Here is a 16,426-nt window from a genome sequence, read left to right as displayed (position 1 = left end):
CAGACCTTTATGATGATAAGCATCAGAGGTATAAAAGTGGGGGCTGAGGGGAATGCGGGAAATGAGCAGAGAGGGTCCTTTTCCTGTTCTTTCTTAAGTATTACTGCTGGAAAAAGCAGATAGGGAGCATCTGAACGAGATGAGAGCAAAAATGGAAGAACAATTTTTTGCATTGTTTTTGCTAATATTGCCTCAGTGTGCACAACATTCTCAGAGCTTCGCTAGTAAAATACAGCACAGTTTAAGTGAAATTAGAAGGAAATAACCTCACTATTTATTCTATGTTCAGAAAGTAACAAAGCGTGGGAATAACGTTTGCAGCTCGTATGTCATAGGCACTAATAATGGAAAAGTCATGGGTAGAATTGCATCCTATATTTATTAAGCTTAGCACAATTTGCTTGTTTCTGTAAAGAAAAGATGTCAAAAACCGCGAAATCATGTAAAATGCGTTATTGATAAGAAAAAAGTACATTGCTACATTGACATTATCTACAATATTACATTTTCTGTTAAATATCAAGATTATAAAACGCTTTCTAGTTTAAAATGTCTTTCTTGCAAAGTTATAATAAGCAATACTTACAACGTAAATCACATAAAGCAAAAAGTATAAACACAGTTGCGGTTTTTATTTCCTTTCTGTATGAATAATATTCAACGCAAAGAAAAGATAAAATACTTATGTGTGTATAACAACCAAGGCCCAAGCCATAGGAGGGAGAGGGTGGGGAGCTTTGATCTCAATTTTCTTGCTATGTTTATGATTAGCCCAAATTTAATATAGATAATCTTGTAAATACACAGATGACCCTCGTCGCCTAGTTAAATAAGGTGTTGTGTAATGAAAACTGGAAATCATAGTGGATAAAAAACAGTTTACTTTTGCTTTGTAACTCAGATTTGAATTTGATCGAAGTCTCTTTCAAAACAACTATAATTTTCCTTCATGTTCGAACAAATATTTTTAGTAAAATGCCAAGGAAAGAATGCAAAAACTTGTTATGCAAAAAAACACTAGTAGAGATGTTTGCCTATTATCTCTTTTTTCGTTTGAACAATACTAAATAAAATACACATCTGTGAAGACAAAAAGAGAATGCAAAAAGGCCTGAAAATTTGATCCTCTTTCTAAACGTCTGTTTGAAGATATGTTAGAAAATTGCGATTTATACAAACAACATTGTTCAACCTCATTCGAAATTTGCAAAAAAGAAATAGGCTGAAAGGTTTAATGTAATTTAAATAATATGGAAGTTAAAATTTCAACAGAAACCATCGTTTTGTATACCAAGCTGGTGCGTAGTGACAGAGTCACTGTCTCCTTGCTGATGGAGAGGAGTGCTAAGTTTGGCAAGTCTATTTACAACAGACGACGAATCATCCACGCTGTGATAATGTGAGTCTAAGTTACTTGGCAAAAAGTTGATCGGAGAAGACTTTCTGTCTGGATCAAGTTCATCGTTGGTCATGCTCAAAACACCACTCTTAGCTACTGTCATACATTCACTATTTGTAGAATGAGGCAACGTAAATGTGTTCTGATCATCACGAGGCTCTGTTGTGTGGTCTCGTTTTGGATTGCTGCAAAAAATATTCACTTCAACAGATTGTTTTTCTACAGTTACATGTTCAGCGAGAGCATGATTTTCTTCATTTTTCTCAACACAGTCAGTTAGACGCACGCCTCTGGGCGATAAAACCCTATTGCTAGTAAAAGCGTTACCATTATTGTCCGTAAACTCATTTGAAATACATCCTGACTCATTTTCAATATTGCATGGATTTTCATTGCTCCCTTTCAAGTTTTTCACAGTCCTCGATTCTGGCGGAAGCTCTTCCAAAATCACATCATTTACAATTTTATTCCGCTCGATGTCTCGATGATAAGGTGTTTCATCTTCCTTTAAGGTGGCTGTTGACGTCATACTGGCATTCGACTTCAGTTCTCGCAATGTTCGCAGTCGCCTTGATCTGCCAATTTTAGAAGAATCTAGGAACACATGATTTGAAATGTATTAGTTATTGGATAGAAACTTGTCGAATGAAACAAACATACCATAATTGTAAATTATGACAAACAATATGCCAAAACTTACAGTCCTTTACTCCTTGAACGAAGATAACAATATTGAATAACAAACTAAACATTCGCATAAATTAACAAGAATTCGACATGGACAAATTGACGTCAGCATGAAAATATCTTAGTTGAAGACGCGTACACATTGAGAGAATAGCAATGGGCCAGAACAATGCTTGATAAGCCTGGCTTCTCAAAGTCCTTAAAAACTGCCTTTGGATGCTAGGTAGAAGCATGCGAGAATTTTATCGGAATATGCTTTTGTTTTTACAAAGCAGACTTTCATAAGATGCAACAGGCTTACTAGAAATGTTCGAATGATTGCCAGATTCCTGAAACGCTAGGTTGGCAATGTCCTATTTCATTCATGATTCATTACAGCTGTTAACTTCTTCTTTGCTTTTTTTCATTTCAAAAAAGCTATTTTCTTCACTATATATATGTTTTTTCCTTCATCGCTTTGCAATAAACTATCTGTTAAACAGGAGAAAAATATCTATGAAGCCAAGTACTCTACGTTTGATCGCGTCATTTGATCAGTATTGCATAATGGAATGAAATAGCAGCAAGAGCCGAAAAGATAGATGAAAAATCAAATTTTTAAAAGAAAGTTGAAGGTGCGGTAAACAAAGAGCTACTCTCTTCAAGCAATGTTACTTATTAAAAGGTTCTGTCAGAGATTCGAGAAGTTAATATTCTTTCTTTTCTCATGCAAATGAGACTACCCAATTAGATAAATAGATAGAGCAGAAGCAAAGATGTTGTTGTGAGGCGATTGACAACAACAACAATATGAATGACGCACGTGTCGGAAAGATGAGAGAATCGAATTATCAGATCATGGAAGGCTTTTCAAAGAGATTACAGAGCAAATCATTGATTTTCTCGCCTTAAAAACTTTGAAGACGTAAGAAAGACTTACTAAAATCTGCTGTCGTCAGGGTCGGTTTTCGGCCGCCGCAAACTCTAAGAATCGTTTGAAACGCAAAGATGTATCCTTTCTTGTATCTTGGGTAGATTGTCGCATAGACTATTGGATTTAAAAATCCGTTAATCAAGGAAAACACTCCAATAACTCTGATGACATTTTGATTTGATTTTCCAGTAACTAGAGAAAAAAGGTTGCTTCCCTGCAAAATAAAGTAGAAGTGTTTTAGCAAGGGAAAGAAACACCTACGATGCCTGCCAAAAGTACTTGGAACACACAGCAATTTACGCTGCATTTGATATCTTTCATTCCTTTCATGAAAAAAAATTGCTACTTCCGCCCCCTTTCCCCTAAAACAATGTTGATGATTTAGAGAAAAATCATAAAAGAAGCACAAAAGAAAGTGCTCCCTAAAATCCTAACCCGTTTGATAGTAAACCAACATTGTTCTGTAGGGGAGAAGGGATGATTGATTTTGACCTTGGAAATTGATGTCAGTGTTCCAAGACTTTTGGCAGGCATTGTAGATAGTGGTTGAATAAGACTAGACAGAAACAAGGAATCAACAACTATCAACGACATATGTATAATATTTTGAAACCATTTTCACAACGATATTTGATACAAGGCTATTAAATACTTTGCTCCAATGCTGGACAATAAAATCAATGGGTTTAGCAAAAGCTTAATAAACAATTAGTAAACTGTAGTGACAAACAGTAACAAATAAAATCACAAATGAAGTAACCAGCAGTAATAAGTAGTAATGAGGCACAAGCTCCTCTGGATTAGACATTTTCTGAACTCATCCTGAAAAATTGTCCCATTTTTGTCCCTTCATAACTTTTCAGTGCAATATATTTTTCAACATTTCCTCCATTGGCTATTAAGGTTTTTAGCTTAGTAGAATGGACTGTCTGTCATAGGTGAGTGTATATTTCATATATTATTATATATTATCACATATATTATTTCATAACATCAGGAGACGAACTTCTTAAACATTGGAAGTATACAGTAAAGTCTAAGTTATGAAACCAAATATAACTCAAAGGGAAGCAAAGTATAGGCATTAACTTTTGATCTGAAACAACAAATTGAAAGATGAAAGCCATACATTTCATCAATGACATCCAAAAAAACCTAGAAAATCGATTTGAGGCTACTGATGTGTCATTCCATTGCCATTTGTCGACACATTTTCATCAGCTAATTTTAAGACAAATCCAACTGCCTATTAAAAACCACATTTTTAATTCTTGAAAAGCTATCTATTCATGTAAAAGCTTAATCGATAAAATGAGAAGGAATTGAAAGCGACATCTGCTCCATTTGAAGATTATACCCTTGCCTAGAATCATATCATTTTTCTAATTGGTTGAAAATCATGAACATGACGGGCCTTCCAAATTATTTAATGACAGTTCGTCTGACAAAAATGAGTTGCAACCTGATGACACGAGGTTGTGAACCGAATGAAATGAAATATTTTTGAAGATCCGAAGCCACATTAAAAGAAGATAGCGTTTATTGTCGTTCCATTCATTACACCTCCAAGATTGGGGAAAGACAAAAGGGTTCTCATCTTTCCCTTCCAGCATCCTTTTTGGGTTTTGGGATCATATCGCATTTCTTCAGCATTTATGCTGGTTTCAAAGAGTTTGCAGAAATTCTTGCTTGTTCACCTTAGACTAGGCCATAAGGTAACACTCCAGTATAAAGGTTGAAATGAATCGCTTTTAAATTTTCTATTCCTATAAAGATGATCGTTATCCTCCGTCCAAATTTTGCTACTGCATTGATACTTGCACAAGGTGTAACTTTATTTAAGAAAAGTATTATCTAATGTTTAACTTAACTAAACAGTGATATATAATCTTGCTACTTATAATCCTCGATGTCTTTCACAGATCCACTATTTCTAAGGGTCTTCTTTTGCAAATAAATAGATTCGTTGTTGGAGAAATCTTGCAACATGAAACGGCTCTCAAATAGGTCTTATGAACAAAAAGGAATATTTGCTGAACGTATGACGCACGATGTCCACTGGTCCTATTTCGATTCTCATTGTGGGCCTAGGCTATCAAGAGGCAGGTTACCACGATGAAAGAAAACATGGATTAATTTTTAACCAGAAAAAGGAGGGCCAAGACCCAAGAGAAGGAAAGAGGGGAAGAGCAACCAATAAAAGGAAAGAATAATAAAAAAGCAACAAAAAGGGAAATCAATTTTACTATTAGTGTTAAAGTATGTAACTATCAGCTTTGAACTTATCTTTCAAAGGTTCCTAAGAGCTCTAAATATATACTAAACTGTATCAGCTAGCTGCTTTCAAGGAGAGTTTCGCAATTCAAAAACCTGGAAAGTTTCGCAATGCCGAGGAGATTCTTAACGGTAATAAAAACACAGGATTATGAATATTCACTGCAATTTTGGCGAAACAAAATTCCTGAAATTGCAAAGGTGATGCGAAAGATTCCTAAGCCTTTACAGCTGAAAATTCAAGATCTGCTCTTAAAAAAGGGGCGATAGTCTATAGTCATATAAGAACACTGGGTCTAGAGGGGTAATTGCCAATTTTTCCCTAGTTATCCTGTTTGAATAGACCCTGAAGGAGTTCTGTGGCTTGTGATTAGAACAGGAACTAAAAACTTACCAGGAATGGAAGCCAGCTTATATAAAACAGGAGAACCAGCACTGCCATCATCTTCTCCATTTTCGCTACTTGCTTCATACCCTCAGTTAGCATAGGAACACCATTATCTTTTCGCTTAGATCCAAAATGCTTTTTCAGAGAGCCCACCTTTGTTGTAGACTCCACCTTTGTGCTCTCTTCGTCAACGCAATTGCTATTTGATTTGGTCAAAGCTGTACGTGAAAGTTGCTTCTTCATCTGGGCATTTTTCGCAGCTCTTTTTGCTTGATCCTTAACAGAATCACTAGGATTTGAGGTCATCCTGTCTAGTTGTTGTCTTCGAAACTTCCCCTGTCTCTGCATAAAGTGCCAAGTTGAAATGCGAATGGCAATATAACAATACAAGACTAGAACTAATTGCAACAAGCCAACAATCTCTACGAAAAACCCATAGGTTATTCCAAGATCATACAGCTGGTAATGGCATTCCTTGTTCTTGAAAGGCGAATGGGTCTGTCCCATATACGGTAGTGATGCTGTAAAGCAGCTGAATAACCAGAGAAGCAGAATGAGTACTTTAACACGATTTATTTCATGCATAACTCTTGAACGATAAACCAGAGGCTTTCGTATAGCGAGCAGACGGTCGACTGCTATAACTGAAACAGTTAAAACGGACGATAGACGTAGGCAGTGAACAGACCATGTGAAAGCAATACAGATCGATTCATTCCACGTCGCTTGGATCAGTCTTGACTGTATCAGGTTTAACATCTGTGCAGGCAGCAACACGTTTAGAAGATCTGATAATGCCAAAGAAAATACCAAGATGTCTGGGATTGTCAGCGGCTTGTACAGTTTTAGAACAGATATGATAATGATATTTCCAATTAACGTCCACAGGAATATGAATTCAACAAAAATCCCAAATGCCAAATTCCCATTACCAGCATTGGTCACTGTTTCATTGGTTCCATTTACTTGAGACATATTGATTGGGTTGTTATACATTTCAGTGGCAAAAAGTGCCATCTAGAAGGCAGTCTGTTTCTGCTTATTTATCCCGAGTTATCCCGAGTTTTCCGAAACAGAATATTTCCTCTGAGAATTGAGATCTAGTGGAGATTTGCAAACCCTATTAAAAACAGCTATCCACCCCGTGTCATTTGTCAATAGTCAAATGGTTCAAAACGTTGATTTATTCCAAAACGGATCTGTGAAAAAGAAAAAGATAACACTTCGGTTTACAAAGAAGGTTCCAAGAAGGTTCGCACTTCCTTAAAACATTACGTGTTAAAAATTTACAAGCATCAAGGAGGACCTTTGAAGTTATAGATTTCCTGATAAATATCTCGCACATAGTTGTTGAATTCATCAAAACTTACTGAATGGTCTCAAACAATCAATTGTCAAATATTTAACAAATCTTTAGCAAACTTTATAAGGGGAAGGTGGACAAAACCTAGCAGAACTGTAAAATCTATGGTGCAAGTGCTTATTTTCTTGATAACATTGTAACAATCAAGCAAGATTATTATATAGCTGAAACTACACATAGGTGTTGAAGCCTGCCCCTCCCCCCCCCCTTAAATTTTGTAGAGCAATGTATGTTTGGGTCTCCAGACCTTAGGGCTCTGCCTCCAACAGTGGGAATACGCCCACCTCCAGTCCTGAAATCCGGGATTCAACCCTTCTGCACTAGCGTTGTCACAATGAGAATAAACGCTAAGCGTACGAGATGAACTTTGCAAAACAGGAAAGGTGGCGAAATTCATTTGAAGTGAATAAACAATTGTGCGAGTCTTGCAACAATGTCAGCAATTATTCTCAGGTAAAGACCTACTTCACTTTTACATTCTGTTAGAAAAAGGGAGATCATGCAGTTTAATAAACGCTTTCTGTTTGTTTTCTAATAATAAAGTGGACTTTGTTTCTTGCCCCCTTGATTAAAATATCTATTCTTAGCTTTGAGCAGGATCAATGGCAATTATTTAGAGCTTTTATTCAAAGAAATATTTTCAATTTATCAGAAAAGTCAAACTTGATAAATGCAATTCTCTATAATAAGATCACTTGTTTGGCATTTCTTGACTCAACTGCAAGTTGCAAGAACTCTTAAGGCTGGGCTTAAACAAACAGTTAATACACCATAGCTGACCATGATATCATACTATTTGAGCAGCATCTTTATTACATCGAATAATGTTTGGCTTTCCTCTGTTTCTTTGGATTTCTCGGTATTTTTAAATCTCTTATTTCATTATCTCCTCCTACGCTTTGGTTAATTGAAATGCTAGTATTTGCAAAACAAGCTCCTGACTAAATCAGAGCAAACAGGTAAAATATCTTATGGGATGTCCATAAAAATGACCAAAATACGAAACTTCCAAAACAGGAGGAGAGAGAAAAGCGAAGAGGATGGAAAGCATCACTGTCCTAAGGGTCGTTTAAGACTTCCTTCTAGCCTGGGGGCAAGGTGTTACAAAGAAAACGCTATATTTTAGCAAATCAATTCTCTAGCATTGATCTATGACAGGGATAGGTTGGAATGGGTAAGCCTATAATGGTTAAACAAACCGCAACTTTAATTTGCAATGGAGTGACCGTTTTAACGTAAAAACCCAGTCATTATTCCTTCTTCCAATCAGAACTACGGCCAAAGCTAAGGATCAGGAAGTTGACATTTCAGATTTAGGATCGTGACTATCAACATGCCGGGATCATAAAAGGTTTTACTTGTCTAAGTGACTTAAAAATGTAATTTACACAGCAGAAAATGAAGGTGTTCCGATTGGTATAAAAACTATCAATACACAAAACTATCAAATATAAATTTTTTATTAAAAAAAGTTTCACTGACTGGCGACAATTAAAAATTTGTAAAAAGTTGAGCAAATTAAATTTATAGAAATGAAACACCTGTAAAACGCTTCAATTAAAACATCTGTTATGTGAATTCTGGTTGGGACCGCAAATCTCAAGAATGTTAACGCAAGATCAACCCTTCTATCTGTAAAAATTACTTTATCTGGATCCGTTCTGCTAACTCCTTATTTTCAAAAGAGGAACGAACAGAACCCCTTGGGGCGAGTTAGCCTAATCAAACTACCTTGCATGTAAGCAGGGGATAAAATTCTCTGGGGTGCAATTCAGGGTGCAGTGGGCAAAAACATTAAGCCACGTCAAATCGAGTACCCTCTAGGAATATCAAGGTATCAATCAATCGATTTGCGCTACAACTTTTTACTGTTTTAGAGTTCGGGGCCATTGTAGAGAGACATTCTCCTAATCAGTAAATGTAGTCACCCACAACTACCACGGAAAGTGCCAGTTGTTTCTCTTACCTTGCATGTCAGACTCAGTGGGTACAAGCGGCGATAGTAACTTTTGTCAGGCAATGCTTGGAGCTAAACTGGTTAACGTTCTCATAAATGCTCGATTGGCAGACATATGACAAATGCTTAAGGGCAGAGACCATAATAGGAGCCAACTTAGACCAATGGATTTGTGATGGATTTCCTAGATTAAGCCAAGCCGATCCTCTTCAATTTACAATGATTTTAACTTCTTGTCATATGTGACAATTCAGGAAAATAGCGGCAGTGAAGGAATATCTGATTTCAAAGAATGCATTGAGTTTTGTTTGGAAACGTTACACAGTGGCAAAACACTGTGGGTTTGTGGATACGGCAATGCAAGGGTCAGCCCTTCCAGAAAGAAATTGATATTTTTAGGTAGGAAATGATTGGGTTTCTGGAATACTATATTCTTGGATATTTTTATATTGGAAATACTGACAGTGTAGTATGTATTTTACTGCATGTAACTGAATTAGAAACTCATAGATACCGTAAAAGCTCCATTAAGCCCCCCGGGGGCTTATTTATTTTTTCAGTCCTAGAGGGGGCTTACTAGAGAGAGGAGGCTTATCAAAAATTTGAAGCAAAAAAAAGTTTTAAAAATACCCTTAACCATTTTTTTATGAAAATGTCATACAAATCATATAAAAGTTTAATCAATCAATTATGAGGTCCTCGTCTTCATCAACTTCATCAGGATAACCCTTGGACATCTTCAAAACAAATTTTGACTGACTACTAAGTCACACAAGTTGGTCTTTACATAGGCCGTATTTAATGCACACAACCTTAGCATCATCACACCCGTAAAGAGACCCACTAAATGCGCATGACTTCTATGTTTGCCATCAAAGGCTAAAGAGGGGGGACTTGATAGAGAGGGGTGTTTATTTAAAGTTTTTGCTTGATAAGGGGGGACTGAATAGAGAGGGGGCTTGATAGAGAGGGGGCTTAATAAAGCTTTTACAGTTATGTCTAAATGGCCAGAGAAAAGATGCAGAAATTATGAGATTTATTAACATACAATGTGATATATTTATATTGCAATAGATTTTCTGGACCAATCTTCCGGCTGCATTGAGAGTGAATGCAATCTATGAACAAACATTTCAGGTTAACTAAGATGTATTTTGGTATAAACTGTGTCACATAAGTAAAGTCACTACGAAATCACAGTTTATGTCTGTTAGTCATAAAAAGTCGTAAGCTCAAAAAAACAAATGTTTTGTGGTCATTTGGTTAACACAATTGTAGAACCCATACATACGTGATTCTACAGAAAATGCACTTAAAGGCAATTTTTGCGTGAAGACCTAACAGTCCAAAAATAAATTTCTTAAATATCGTAAGAGCAAATCATTCTCAGGATTCCTCAAATTCATTCTCAAAACATGCGACAAGCTATCAGATAATTATCCAGACAACTGTTAAGCTAACAAAGGATCCAATCTTTTGTAAAATGCAAACTTCTTTGAAGATGGAACAGCACTAAATATATCCATTATTAAACTTACTTACATGTTGCTTTGTCTATCAAGATTACCTTGATATTCTGACAGTTTCAAAAAGGCAAGAGGTTTGTTTAGAAAGACGAGGTTATTAAGATTACTGTTTACCTATCTCTTGTTTTGTGTTTGTCTCCGTATAGACAGAGCTGTGCATGCTTTTGTCTGTATACTCTTTTTTTTATAAGAACAATATCTATAAGAACACGAGCCTCAAAACTGGTCAAACGTTTAGAAGAAATTAAGAACAAGCTGAGGCTGAGCTTCTGCAAAATGCAATTTTAAACAACGTTTTTTCTCAAAATCGAGGATTTTTAGCGATGTGTGGGTGCTTTTTCGGTAAACACTAAAATTTGTCAGCAAATCAAGGCTGTTTCACTCACTTTGTTGGCAAATGAGGCTTGAATACCTCCTTAGAGCGAAAAAGCTAGCAATAGCATTGCTTACACCCTCTTAATTTAAGAACAAATTAAGAACAATCCAGCCTCAGATTTTCGAAAAAATAAAGAACAGTCAGCCTGAACTTAAATTTACTGGTTCTTATAAAAAGAGTGTATAACAGAGCGGTTCTAAGTTGCAAATCTGCGTTTTATGTCTATTGCGATCAACAGAAAATATTCAAAACTGTTGTAAAATAATATCTTTAAAAAGTGAACCATCAAACATTACACGAATAAGAAATTGTTTAAGAAAAACAAACTTCTTGGTAGTTATTATATCTATTATATCTTATAATTGTTGTACATTATATCTTTTTCAGAGCCTGTTATTATGGCAAAATATTTATTTACCTTTATCTGTTCATAAAAGGTCTTCATTTTCCGCTATTTATGAATAAAAATTCGAGCAAGTCCTTAAATGCGTTTTTCCAGTTTCCCAACTTTCCACAACAACTCATTCTGTTTACAGAACGCGAAACAAATGGATTTAGACAATCCGCGATACTAGACAGAAGGTCTCACTTTATGTCCTTTTATTTTCATAGATGTACTGTCAGGGTATGTTAAAAACTTGTCATCCACCTGTACAAGATCAAACACATCTGGGCGAGTTGCCAAGGGCATTGGCAATTTCCCAAAACAGGTGGAAAGACACTATCGAGAAAACGTAACAATTTCAAACAAAAAACATTGTTGATTGTGTGTTAGGAAATATCATAAATCTTTCTTGAAAATAAATGAAGTTGAGAGGAGTTTTTAGAAATGCAAGCTTGGGTGATTGCCAAATATCGGTTCAGTGTCTGATAAGAAAATAACATAGAGCAAGACAAACTTCAGAACAATGTTTCGCTATTCAAAATAACAGTAACAGGCATCTACCCTTACGGAACAGCAAGGAGCCAACTGAGTCATTCTTGTTGGTTTATTCTAGAAACTAATTATGCGTTCTTGTTCTCATATATTTTCGTATAGGAAATCAACACCTATTAACGTTCATTTTTTATAGCGTTAGTTTTCTAAAATAAGTTAAAAGCTCCTTAAGCTTATAAGCTGAAATTTTTTGTTGACGGTAGCTCCTTAATAACATTTCCTTTTAATGTAGTTGCTCGGCTTCTTCTGGTAAAAATGAAGGTTTTTCCTACAGCAACAACAATGCTATGGTACAATGAGTTACGCAGACGCAATGATTAGAGCAAACAGCAAGCAACTTGTAGCAAAATTGCATCGGAGTTGTTGCGTCTGTAGATCCAAGAGCCCACCGTGTAGAACATTTATACGGAATTTTGCTACTGAATTGCCATATACACTCTTGCAATTCACTCTTGCAACAAACGTACAAGGTTTAAACGAAACCAAAAGAATTTCCAGGGATTTTCTTATAAAACCATAAGAATTCCACCAAAGGTGTACAAGATTTTCATAAAATGCTTCACCCTTCACTGATAGGTAACATAAAATTGGGTACAGTTTGTCAGTGATTTCATTTTCTTGACATGTTAATTGCTAGACAAGGCACAAAAGCAAAAATTCTAAGTAGCTGTAAAATTTGGCCTAAAATTAAATAATTATTTCATTGACACATTTTGCAAGCAAAGCCTGCATGGAAATCTGATATGAATATGCTTGATTTGTTGTATAAGGCAATTGTAAAAAGTGATGACGTACAGGGGTAGAGTAGAGCATTATTCCGGTTTGTTAACTTCAACTACAGTGGGTGGCAAACTTAAAGCTTCAATTCCATGACATTGGCTTAAATTGAAACGTCGCAGAGACACAGAGAGGGGTAGCTAGATATCGCGAGATTTCGAGACAAGCATATGATCTTGTGCAAATACCCTCACAGTGGCGGAAATTATCAGGGTTTGGGGGGGGGCTCGGCCCCTCCCCCCCTCCCCAATCAGCGATCTCGTCAGAAAATTCAAGCTTTCGTCGGATAATTGACAGCCGTTTAACATGTCGAAATTACTCCAAGAAATCATTCTGAAAAGGAATTTTAAGCTAATTCTTCTGCGTAATTGCCAATTTTTCTGCTCGATTCGCTCGCAGGTTACCTGCATTTTCAATTTGTACCCCAGGGACCTCTATTACCTCTCGGTGTCCTTTTTCCAAAATTTGAACATGGCATAGCTGATAAAATATCAGCCAGTACTAAATAATCAATCAAATAATATATGACCAAAATAAAAAAAGCTTTCTGAATTGTATATTTAATTTCAATTCTGTAAAAATTAGCCGAAATATTCATCGGATTCTTCCAAATAAAAGTTATTTTCAGACGTATTTCCCACTGTATAAGGCAAGATAAAATGCAGAAAATGAACATTACAATTACAACCATGTTGTTATCACGAACGACTTGTCAAAAGTGCAATCGTTCGACCTTATGTATCATCAATTGTATTAAATGAGATATCGATCTTGATATCAAAAATAATAAACGGATTGTTCTTCTTGCTACTTGATTATAGCGTGTTCAACAAAGATTTCTTAAGGGCCTCGCCAAAAAATCACCTATTCTCATCAAAATGTGCAGTTTTCTTAAAATTAGACATGATCCAAGATGTTATCTTGTCGGAAAATCGTAGGCCTGCCCCCTTCCCCTAAATGAAAGTCTGAATTTCCGCCATTGTAACATTCAACCCCCTTTCAATTTCTACCAAGCAATGACTTTCGAGCTCACTACATCAAGACCATTTCAACTCTTTGCTCAGGGGCGTCGTAGCCGGGGGCAGGGGGGCCGTGGCCCCCTCTGCTCTCAAAATTTGATTGATTTTCGGAAAAATCATTGTTTTGTTGGAAAATTCTCAAACTTGAGCTGTGGGTAAATTCTCAAACTCTTAGCAACATAAATTACTTGGACTAAAGTACTTACCGTATTTCGAGAGGCAATTCACTTTTGTAAAGAAAATACTAGATTACCACAAAACAAAACGATTTTTCAGGATTTACCGATTCCCACCATAGAGTGATTTGCTGTTCGGATTTTGTCAGTTAAAATCCGAAACTTCAAGGGCCAAATTTGGTTATGGAAATTGGTCAAAATTTGTATAAATTATATCTTTATTGAAGACCGGGACAGTACCCACTTTGTGCCTGTCACCAGATTTTTGAAAATTGTGTCCCAGATTTGAAACTTTATGCAATTATGTTGCGTAAGGTAAAAAAAGGTAGAAGTCGATCGAAACTATCGATTTCCCCCAGTGGATATTCAATTTAAAAATAAGATTTTATCATTAAAATCTGCTTCAAATGATGCGATTTGCGACGAATTTGAAGCATTAGATCATACAAAATTTTCCCTTCGGCGGCAACCAAGGTGCCGCCTCAAGTACTAACTTCACTCTACCTTTATCCTAATCTACAGATGTCAGGGGCGTTCACTGTAAGTATGAAGAAACAGAGACAAAGATAAAAGTGTCTTTTAAATTCCTTTCCAGCTAAGGCAAAAGGTAGAGTTTTTCTGCCTCACCCCCTTCACACTTACATGAAATACTTCTATTTCGAATAAAGCAAAGAAATTTTGTCGGAAAATTTTTCTTTCTGGCCCCCTTTAGAATTCATTCGCCACGACGCCCCTGTCTTTGCTTGGCCTGACAACGATATATCGACGGATCTTTTTGCTTGTTTACGAAAGGTTTGTGCATTGCAATTTGTTATGCACTTGATTGGCGGGCAGTGTTTCTATTTCCCATTGGCTAAATAATCCCAATGAAACGTTTGCAAATAGGCGCATTGCTTCACAAGAAACTTGTTTATTCGATAACACTCCTCAGATTAATAGTATGTTAACAACAAAATGTGCATTTTGTAAAGGAAATATAGAATTACAATTTCACATTAATTAGCATTTATAAATTATTTATGCACAAGTTAATTGCAGAAATATCCATTCAATATATGTTCCTGTGTGCAAGATTTTCACAAATCGGGTTTTTTCACTAAATTAATTATTTGAGTTAGCATTAGCCGAAATAGTCTGAAATTTTTTACTCGGATTTACTTTCACTTTGCTGAATCTTTCAGGGTCGTAGAAGGACCAGTGTTTTGGGTAGCTAAAGAGTTTTCATTTTCAGACAATTTATGCTTAAAAAATTGTACACGCCCACACTGAACCCCGCATTTGTAAAACCTGGAAGGGGCCTATGCCTGTATTTGCAAAATCAATTTGCATGACAGTTGAAAATGAAACCAAGCAGTCTTATAGCTTACTCTAAAAATATTTTAATTAGACAGTTAATTCAGAAAGTATCAAAGATTGAGCAAAACTTAAGAAGGGAAGGCCACCTTAAAAATTAACGCTTTCTCTGGGTTACTAGGGCTTATCCCTTTTCCCCAGTAGACATAAAGTGAAACTATATTCTTAAAACTTTATTCGAAAAGTCGGAGTAAATTAACTTATATCAGAGCGTAATACAATTTATTGGCATTTGCAGCACTTAATAGAAGTGTAATAACGCAAAAAGCAATTCAAGTAGAAAAGTCTGCAAATACTTTGATCTGAATCAATTTTGATTTGACTTGTCTGATTGAAAACCCGCAGCAGTGCAAGTAAACAAAAAATTTTGCCCAGCGAAGCGAACCAAACTATTATTTTCAAGTTGCGCAATCAAAGTTTTCATATGGCTGAATAGGCAAAAAACTACGAAACTCTTGGAACTAACCTTTAATTGCACAAGCCAAATGTCTCCATAACATCGTCCCCAATTTCAGTGATCAATTCCCGATCAATTACACATTCGCTCTCGTCTGCGTCTTGTCCCAGCCAATTCTGTAGTTATTGTCTCAACCCTCACACAGATGCAGCCCCCGTCTCCAACACTTTGCTCTCACGGTGGCATGTCATCAATTGACGGCAAAAACTATTTTTCAAAACTCTCCGCCTGTCGCTTTTTGCTTGAAATTTATTTCTCTCGCTACCCGACTCTGAATGAAGTTGCTTTCGCAGTTGCTTTTATGGTGTCATTAATTGAAGAGCCAGTTAACGAAGATTTGCGGTTTCGTATTTCAATCGCGATAATGGTACCCGACTGGCAAGTCTGTCCGATACTTCCTTTGCAGATCAAATAGAAAACCGTTGGCAAACATTTATTCACCAGTACCAGAGATGGCTATTGGATTGGAACACATTCTAAAGAGCACGGCTTCTGTTGATCAACCCCTACAAAAACGTCCCAACAACAAAACGTTCAGGTATCGAATAATAATAATTTACAGTCAAAATGATGAACTTCCTCCTTTCTAATCGATCAAAACGTTTCCCTGTGCAGGACCCGCGCCACAAGATCCTAGACTGGAGGGGCCAGCGATTTCAAGAAAGTCTCCTCCCCCTCCCCCCCCCCCCCATGCTAAATAAAAGGATGAACCATCTTAAATTGTTTATATAGATAAACCTTTAGGTTACAACGAAAACATTGAACCAAAGATAACAAGTATATGACGCGGAATGTGATCAAATAACATAAAGTTAATCAATAGA

General features: G+C 36.3%; 1 protein-coding gene across 3 annotated transcripts; it reads right to left on the bottom strand.

Moving 5' to 3' along the window:
* Positions 1–206: 206 nt before the first annotated feature.
* LOC135688231 (5-hydroxytryptamine receptor 2B) lies at positions 207–16,265 on the bottom strand. Of its 3 annotated transcripts, XM_065204982.2 has the most exons (5): positions 15,612–16,265; positions 10,030–10,099; positions 5,668–6,860; positions 3,006–3,213; positions 207–1,993 (listed from the first exon to the last, which is right to left on the bottom strand). In XM_065204982.2, exons 3-5 carry the CDS (start codon positions 6,676–6,678, stop codon positions 1,266–1,268), a joined length of 1,947 nt encoding a protein of 648 aa, XP_065061054.2. In that variant the 5' UTR covers positions 6,679–6,860; positions 10,030–10,099; positions 15,612–16,265; the 3' UTR covers positions 207–1,265. The 3 variants fall into 3 exon arrangements, with proteins under 3 accessions (XP_065061054.2, XP_065061053.2, XP_065061055.2); XM_065204981.2 differs by lacking the exon at positions 10,030–10,099; XM_065204983.2 differs by lacking the exons at positions 10,030–10,099; positions 15,612–16,265 and adding an exon at positions 8,991–9,989.
* Between the last annotated feature and the right edge of the window lie 161 nt (positions 16,266–16,426).

This window comes from Rhopilema esculentum, chromosome 19 (assembly GCF_057945365.1).
Source record: "Rhopilema esculentum isolate cy_ngs chromosome 19, ASM5794536v1, whole genome shotgun sequence".
Lineage (NCBI taxonomy): Eukaryota > Metazoa > Cnidaria > Scyphozoa > Rhizostomeae > Rhizostomatidae > Rhopilema > Rhopilema esculentum.
This window is presented reverse-complemented; position numbering and strand designations above follow the sequence as displayed.